General features: G+C 42.1%; 1 protein-coding gene across 1 annotated transcript; it reads right to left on the bottom strand.

Annotated features, from left to right (window-relative positions):
- Window positions 1–2,375: 2,375 nt before the first annotated feature.
- Window positions 2,376–7,794, bottom strand: LOC144709657 (NADH dehydrogenase ubiquinone complex I, assembly factor-like protein (DUF185)). Its single transcript, XM_078583258.1, has 10 exons — window positions 7,551–7,794; window positions 7,394–7,452; window positions 7,144–7,287; window positions 6,136–6,246; window positions 5,855–6,032; window positions 5,360–5,418; window positions 5,216–5,268; window positions 3,655–3,877; window positions 3,459–3,567; window positions 2,376–2,800 (listed from the first exon to the last, which is right to left on the bottom strand). The coding sequence occupies exons 1-10, from the start codon at window positions 7,768–7,770 to the stop codon at window positions 2,538–2,540; spliced, it is 1,419 nt and encodes a 472-aa protein (XP_078439384.1). The 5' UTR covers window positions 7,771–7,794; the 3' UTR covers window positions 2,376–2,537.
- Window positions 7,795–8,057: the final 263 nt, after the last annotated feature.

The following is an 8,057-nucleotide window of genomic DNA, read 5'->3' as shown; positions in this document are numbered from 1 at the left end:
TCCCATGTCGATTCCAGACTTGGCATCTTTTAATCATATGTAAAATGAAATTAAAAAAACATTTACGACCAATAAGAGAGAAATACTATGTTCTTTAGGCTTCTCTATTAATCATATGTCTCTGCTGCTATTCAACTATATATATTCTTTAGACTTCACTAAAGTTTTTTTTTTATTGGCAAAAACATGGTGCCTGGTATGACCAACCCAAGGGTAGTGCTCGTAGACTGATCCAACCATGCCCTAAATGACACTCAAGTGTATTTTTTATATGTAAGGCTGAATGTTTAGAAGAGTTTATATGCGTGGAGCAAGCGTAAATATCCCAATTACACACGTACCCTACTTGCCCATGCCCACGACACAAAGGAAAAAGATACAATAGTGATATTGTTGCATGTTGCCGTGGAGACCTCCTGTGCCAATAACTCGCTCGTGTACCCACCAGTTAGTGATGCGTAGAGAAAGTGCTATGTTTGTGCTCATCAGGTATCATCTTGGAGCTCTGCAAAGGCTACAACGTCTGGATGGAATGTCGTGCACTCCCGCATCTAGTGTTCTATGCGACACCACTCGTGGGGCCGTCGGGCGCAAGAGTACAGAGGGTGCGGAGAACTGGCCAGCCGAGTTTCTCAACGCGATGGGAAAATGTATTTTGAATTCATGAAGAATAATGGGAAAAATATCATTCTACTGTCTGAGTTGGCCTCAAGAAAAGTTTTAAGAATAACTTAAAGAGGAGGGACGGTGGGTTTTGATTGATGTTGACCATGAAGGCAGGGATTTGGAAGTCAACCTATCCCCTAATTGAACCATCATCTTAAATACACAAATGTTCATGGCTCACATATGATCTTGTGGATAAATATAGAGGCCGAGAATGTGACCAGCTTTAAGAGACTCTCTGAAGGAGAAAGACAAGGCCAAAAAAAGTTCTTCTCAATGTAATGAGATTATTTTGTTTTATAGATCAATCATGAATTGGCCACCTATCTTATGCTGCATTCAAAATGGTTTTCAAGTATTCAATCATGAGAATCCAACAACCTCTGCTTTCCTTGAACTGAGTTGAGACCCTTGGCCTGTATTTCCAAAGATCAAGTTATATTTGTCTTCATGATGTTTTGGGAAAAACTTTCTTTCTTTTATAGACTCTACACATTAATGTAGTTCTGGATGATCAGTGGAACTCAATAAAACCAAGGAAAAAACACAAGAACAACTTGAATTCTCAAGTGGTGGAAAGAGATGTTAAAAAAGAGATTCACATGAACTCATTCAGCCAGTCGCAAGCCAACTTAAAAAGATTTACTAGAACAACTGATGAATTCAAGGAGCACAAAGCTCAAATTATTTTGCAACGGAATTGGTCTTAAAATTTTTTATTCTCCTTTTTTCTCATGGACTGTAAGTTTTGGTGTAGATACTTGTCAGCTTAGAGTGGATTTGACTTCACATTCTGTTTGACCTCACCAATAGTGGATAAGAATCGAAAGAACAGAAAGGACCAAAAATAATAGTGACTAGTATCCTCAAGTTACATAAACTCGTTCATAATTGTGTTAGAAACATGACTCATCTCATGATCGAGAGTTTTAAAAAGGTGCCTAAAATACTCTTATTGTTCAAATGGCTCAAAGTTGTTTACCATTGAATGATTTCATTGATTTAGCTCTTCCTTAAGATGTGAGGGAATAAAAAGTTTCACTAAAATACACAAAACTCTTGAGATATTAAAAAAATAATCATGCATTTAATCTCAGAATTGTGTTTCTGTTAACTGGAGAGTCTTAGTTTTCTTTTATTGTTTACTTAGTGAGTAATGGGCCCAATCCGTGTAATGTGTAATGGACCCAATAATTGTACCCAATCCGTGTACCTCTTATAGAAGGGTACAGGGGACGACATTAAAGATAGAAGTTATTATTGTTTTTGTTCTGTTCTGTCCTCTCCCTATTCGTCTCACGACCTAGAGTTAGGTCAAACAAATTGACAGTTTCTTGACTTTTGACTATGTTCGAATGAGTTAACTAATGCTAATTAGACATTAACCTCAAGTTTGCATTGTTCGTGATTGGCCCATGGTATTTTAAGTGACTTAAATAAGTATTAAATTTTACTGGGTGCTCAGTATCCATTGGCTTAGTGACTCTATTTTTGTAGCTGCTGACTTTTGACCAACTGAGTCCTTACCTTCAAAATGGCCTTTTCATCTTCTACTATCAGTCCTTGATTCATCAAATAAACAGTTACATCACTGTATGAAATGATACGTGAACTAACATTACATGATTATTGAATTTCTTGATCATTAATAAGAAGTTTCTTCTTATTGAGCACAAATCGTCAGCCTGTAATGTAGATCACAGCACATATCATGAAAAGTATGTTGAATCTCATCATTCAGAAGGAACAGTAGATCAAATAAGCCGAAGAAAGTATTAGAAGGTAGTATGTGCCCACAGGATGGAGGTCAAGGAAAAGACGACCAACACATACCTAGTGGTATTATCCAAGAGAATGAGAAGATAGAAGAGTCATTGGAAAGGAATTGGGGAGCCATGCTTCTTGTTGACAATAGCCATGGCAAGGTAACGGGATCCCATGCCAATGGGGGTAAGCTCGGCGGGGCCATCCCAGAAGGGAGCCTCTCCATCTCCGACGAGACGCCAGTAGCCGGCCTGAAGAGCCTCTGCTTGCTGCTCAGTGCAGCTCTGTAGCAACGCCTCGGCCCGAAAATTTATCCCCAGAGAGCCCAAGAACTGGGACTGGGATATAGGCCCATGAACCGTAACCAGATCTGAACCATACCAAGAAACTCACTTCCCATGGGTTTGATCTTTGCCAAAAGAGAGGACCAAGAAAAGAAGAAGAAATAGAAACGCACACAGAGAGAAAGAGGATAACATTGGTAGCTGAGGGTGCACTGAAGACAGATAAAAAGAAGAGAGAGAGAAACAGATGCGAGTAGGAGGGGAGAGAGATTGAGAGGGGGGTACAGAGAATGAAATTTACGAGTGTAAGAGAGTAGAAGAGAGATATTCAAATGAGAGGGCAAAGATAAATAGGTACGAGAGAAAAAAAGAGAATGACGAAATTAAATGGGGGGCCACAGAATGCACTGTAAAAAAGTAAGAGAGTAGGCAGAAAGATAAATGGGTGAGACAGAAAAAGAGAATAAGAGAGAAGGAAATAGAGGAAGGTTGGAGAGAGAGAGAGAGAAAGAGGGAAGGAAACACCTGGAGATTGGAGACAAAGAAAGAGAGAGAGACAGGGAATGAGAGGGAGAACAAGGGGGAAAATAGAGGGAACTAACAAGGGAAATAGGGGATACCACACTTGAAAGGAGTGAAAGATTGATGGGCAAGAGAGATTTAAAAACAATGAATCTTAAGAAAGCAAGAAAGAGAGAGAAACAAATGGGGTGGATAAGAGAGAGAGATATGGGAGGAGAGTACCGGAAGCTTCTTCAGCAGACCGCTGGATCATGGCAAAATCAACGTAAGCGCTCAGATCGGCTGACCCGGGATCATCAAGAACTCCAACAAATTTGTGCTGCCGGATGGCCTGCAGATAGGTACAGTTAGCATCCTATTTCTTTGGCGTATTATTAACTTGTACCATAAGTGTTGCAGAACGTGAACTTATTCAAACCTGGAGACTGTCCGAGACTAAGCTATTTTGACCATAGTCTACTATGAGGGCTCCTCCGCCGTCGACACCGAGCCTCTTAGAGATGGTCTCTGTCAGCTCCATTGCCTGAGGACAGACTTCAATGTGATCCATCTGTGCAAATTCCTCAGCAGCTGCCCACTTGAGCCGTCTCATCAGGTAGAGAGTGGCCGGGGTGGGCTGCGGAGAAAGAACAAAGCGGAAGCTGCCATAGAGAGGAAAAACAGATGGGAGAGAAGTATATAAAAAGAGAAAGAGGAAGAAAGAGGGGTCAACGAGGAAGAGAGAGAGGGAGAGAGGAAGGAAAAAAGGGGGGGGAGAAAGAGGGAGAGAGGGGGAGCAGGTTAGAGGGGGAGATAGGGATAAGGAGGGAGGAAGAGAGATGGAGGTAGGGAGAGAGACAGAGGGAGAGAGAGGAAGAGAAAGAAAAGGTCGGGAGGGCGAGAGAGAGAGGAAGAGAAAGAAGAGGTAGGGAGGGAGAGAGAGAGACAGAGGGAGAGAGAGGAAGAGAAAGAGAAGGGGGAGGGGGGGAGAGGGAGGGAGAGAGGGAGAGAGAGGGAGAGAAAAAAGAGGGAGGGAGGGAGAGAGAGAGACAGAGGGAGAGAGAGGAAGAGAAAGAAGATGTAGGGAGGAAGAGAGGGGGGAGAGAGAGCGGGAGAGAGAGAGAGAGAGAGAGGAAGAGAAAGAAGGTGGGAGGGAGGGAGGAGAGAGAGGGGGAGAGAAAAAGGAGGAGGTAGGGAGAGAGACAGGGAGAGTTAGGAAGTGAAAGAGGGAAGTAGGGAGGGAGAGAGAGGGGGGGAAGAGAGAAAAAGCGGGAGAGAGAGAGAGGAAGAGAAAGAGGGAGGTAGGGAGAGAGGGGGGGAGAGAGAAAAAGAGGGAGGTAGGGAGTTGAGGGAGAGAGAGGAAGAGAAAGAGGGAGGAAGGGGGGGAGGGAGAGGGGGGAGAGAGAAAAGGAGGAAGGAAGGGGGAGAGAGGAAGAGAATGCGGGAGGGGGAGGGGGGAGGGGAGAGGGAGGGAAAGGGGGAGGGAGAGGGGGGAGGAGAGAAAAAGAGGGAGGTCGGGAGAGAGAAGAAGAGAAAAAGAGGGATGTAGGGTGAGAGACAGAGGGAAAGAGAAGAAGAGAAAAAAAGGGAGGTAGGGAGAAAGACAGAGCGGGGGGAAAGAGAAAAAGAGGGAGGTAGGGAGGGAGAGAGAGGAAGAGAAAGAGGAAGTGTGGAAGGGAAGGGGAGAGAGGGGAGAGAGAAAAAGAGGGAGGTAGGGAGAGAGACAGAGGGAGAGAGAGGAGAGAAAGTGAGAGGTATGGAGGGAGGGAGAGAGGGGCAGAAAGAGGAAGAGAAAGAGGGTGTTAGGTAGAGCGAGATAGAGGGAGGTAGGGTAGAGAGAGAAAGAGAAGAGGAGAGAGACAGATAGGGAGGTAGTGAGGGAGAAAGAAGGGGGAGAGAGGGAGGAAAGGGGACATAGAGAGAGAGAGAGAGGTAGGGAAAGAGAGAGAGGGATGCTATGAACGTTCAGCATCCGTTTCATGGGGTAACTGAATCCTTACGTTGAGTCTTCTGCAATGTCAACCATCTTCTCGCGCCATCCACGGGAAGTTCTCTGCAAAGTTCATACTATAAAGTATCTCAATGGAGATAAGCGAACACTAAACACCAAGGCAGATGATTCAGCAAGAGTTTGACTAAAAAACCTGAAATTGATGAATAGGCAGTGCATCATAAAACTCATGCGCAATCACGATTGTGGGTCCTGAGGAAAAAAATAATAGAATCCCCATGTCACTTGGAATAATTAGACTAAGCAAGGGACAATTGATAATCAGGTCTGTAAACTTAGCAAAAATGTGAAAAAAAATGCATATCAAACTCAAAGACAGGAAGACGTTAAACTTAGGAAATGAAAAACCTTCTAAAATTTCTGGTGATCATCTAGAGCCTGTATTGTTAAACACAAGAAGGTTGAAAACAAGCTAAATTGAATGGGACAGTCCTATTTAATTTCTAGTTATTATGTAGAAACTACTAAATTAAGCAAGTACAGATACTACTACATTAATCATACCCATAAAATAGAGTAAAAAATTAAACAAATATGAGTGGTACCGGAAAGTAGGTACTAAAGATAAAAAAAAACTTGTAAATAAAATATTCTTCAAAGCCAAGGGATTTTCCAATTGGGTACATACGGCCAGAAGGAACCTGGTCAAACGAACTGTGCCACGTGATGGGGGAACCAACCAATCCGCTGATATTTTGATCTGAATCACACTTCAATGTTTCAATTTGGCTCTGACGAAGCGTGGGACTGCACTCTACGAGATGAATTCTCAGAGACTTGGTGAATTCTTCAAATTTTGATGATCCCTGCAAGGAAAAGGTATAAATTTCACCTAAATAATACTTTTCGAGCTTGAAATCCATCAATGAAAGGATCTCGGATGAAGCAGAACTTCAAATTTAGAAGTACCCGAAGAAGATCAGCCATTAATGTTCCTCTCCCAGGGCCGAGCTCCACTAGGTTGACCTCCTCAGGCCTGCCCATTTGTTCCCAAAGACACATTGCCCAAACACCGACCATCTAATAAGGTGAATGATAAAGCAAAAGGAATAGGATTAGCATAACTAAAATTTGATCTTGGGTTACTCAAGGATAAACAACGGACAAAAAGAGAAAAGACTGCCCAAACATTCTCTCCCGCAGGGTTGGTGGACATTATCATCCATAATCATGAATCATGAGTCAAAAGTCATAATCATGAGCCAAAAATGAAACGGTAGGACTGGTGGACATTATCATCCATAATCATGAGTCATGAGTCAAAAATCATAATCATGAGTCAAAAATGAAACATGGTAAGGTTGGTGAACATCATCATCATCGTTGTCATCATCCCAATTTTTCTTGTCATTATCATTGTCATCCATGTTTGGCTTGAATGAATAGCAATGATGATGACAAATTCAACAGACGGATGATGATGCCAGATGAGAATGTTATGATTAGATGCCTCATCTTGTCTAGAAAACTGATGGATGACAATGACAATGATGACGATAATGAAAGTGACAGTGATAGCCCTTTGGAACTGTATGACATGATTGAAAACCCATGGATGACATACGAGAAGGACAATGATATTTCTTGGAGACCAAATGACAATGTCAATGCCTTGATTAAATGCTCGATATTAGCCTGAAAACCGATAGATGAGGATGATGATGACGATGACAATGATAATGATGATTGATCATCAACCGATGTGTAAAGACGATGACGGTGATGAAGGCTCTTGGAAATCAATAATGAATAATCGTCATCATCATCATCATTGTCCCCTTGTCATGGCCATCGTTGACCCAGAAGCTTAGCTCATGGCAAGGTTCTAGAAAAACACTAGGACCAAGAGGTTCGAATGAAAAATGTAAGTTCCTAGAGGTAAATCAAAAGGGAGATCACCAACTGAAACTTAGTTACCTCTCCAAACATTTGGCTAACTTCTGGAGAAGTGATAAAATCACCACCAGCACCGAAGACGTCCCGGTTGATATAGAACCCCGATTTAGGGTTCGTGAGAACTTCAGACATGTACTCAGCTACTGAAATCGGACCCCCACGAAACTGTAAAGCAGAATTGAATGTCAGTGCGACGTCGATTATGAGAAAAAAAAAAGATTATCACAGATGAACAAGAGATGTAACGCATGAGAGATAGATTCAAATCGACCTTGATTATACTTTTAAGATGCTTGACAAGTTCAGAATCTTCGGATGCGGGACCGTGTTCTGCAAAAGAAGAGTTCGGAAAAATTAGTCTAGACACTGGCACCTTAAATGTGAAAAAAGAAAAAAATCAAATAGAATCGGAGATAAAGATCACGCACGAGTATGATTGAATAACCCAGATCGATCCACAGAGATCGATGTCGCGGCCTGGGAAATTGTGTGGTTTGCATCTTTCTCGTCGGGGGTCGGAGGATCGGGAAACGAGCTTGAGATTTCAGAAGAAGAGGAAAACCCACGCCGCGAACATGATCCAGCAGTTATAAATGGGATTCCTTGAAGAATTTCTCTGGAGAGAAGACGGCGAAGCGAACGCTGCATCCTGCTGCTCACTTGCAGGGAGAGTTCTTCAGAGACGGATATGAAGGATAGTATGTATATATATATGAGCTCACAATTAATGGAAAAAAAGAGTATGTATGAGCTCACAATTAACGGAAAAAAAGAGGTATTGATGTCTGAATAATTTTCCTCAATTTTCTCAAAGACATCAAAATCAATTGTCTTCAAAACTAGTGGAAATGATCATGACTAAGATGTGTATAACTGTTAGAAAAGGTAGATAAGTTGAGAAATGAGTATGTATGTATGAACTCACAATTAGTGGA

The sequence above is a fragment of the Wolffia australiana genome, chromosome 11, assembly GCF_029677425.1.
Source record: "Wolffia australiana isolate 7733 chromosome 11, ASM2967742v1".
NCBI lineage: Eukaryota > Viridiplantae > Streptophyta > Magnoliopsida > Alismatales > Araceae > Wolffia > Wolffia australiana.
The sequence above is the reverse complement of the archived record's forward strand: the minus strand, read 5'-3'. Positions and strand labels throughout refer to the sequence as shown.

Excerpts from the sequence above, each read along its gene's own strand:
- LOC144709657 (XM_078583258.1), bottom strand. The coding sequence starts at position 7,770 with ATGCAGCGTTCGCTTCGCCGTCTTCTCTCCAGAGAAATTCTTCAAGGA. Across the intron at positions 7,453-7,550 it reads TGGGTTATTCAATCATACTC|AACACGGTCCCGCATCCGAA; the intron begins GTGCGTGATCTT and ends CTTCTTTTGCAG. Across the intron at positions 2,801-3,458 it reads GTCTGCTGAAGAAGCTTCCG|ATCTGGTTACGGTTCATGGG; the intron begins GTACTCTCCTCC and ends GGTATGGTTCAG.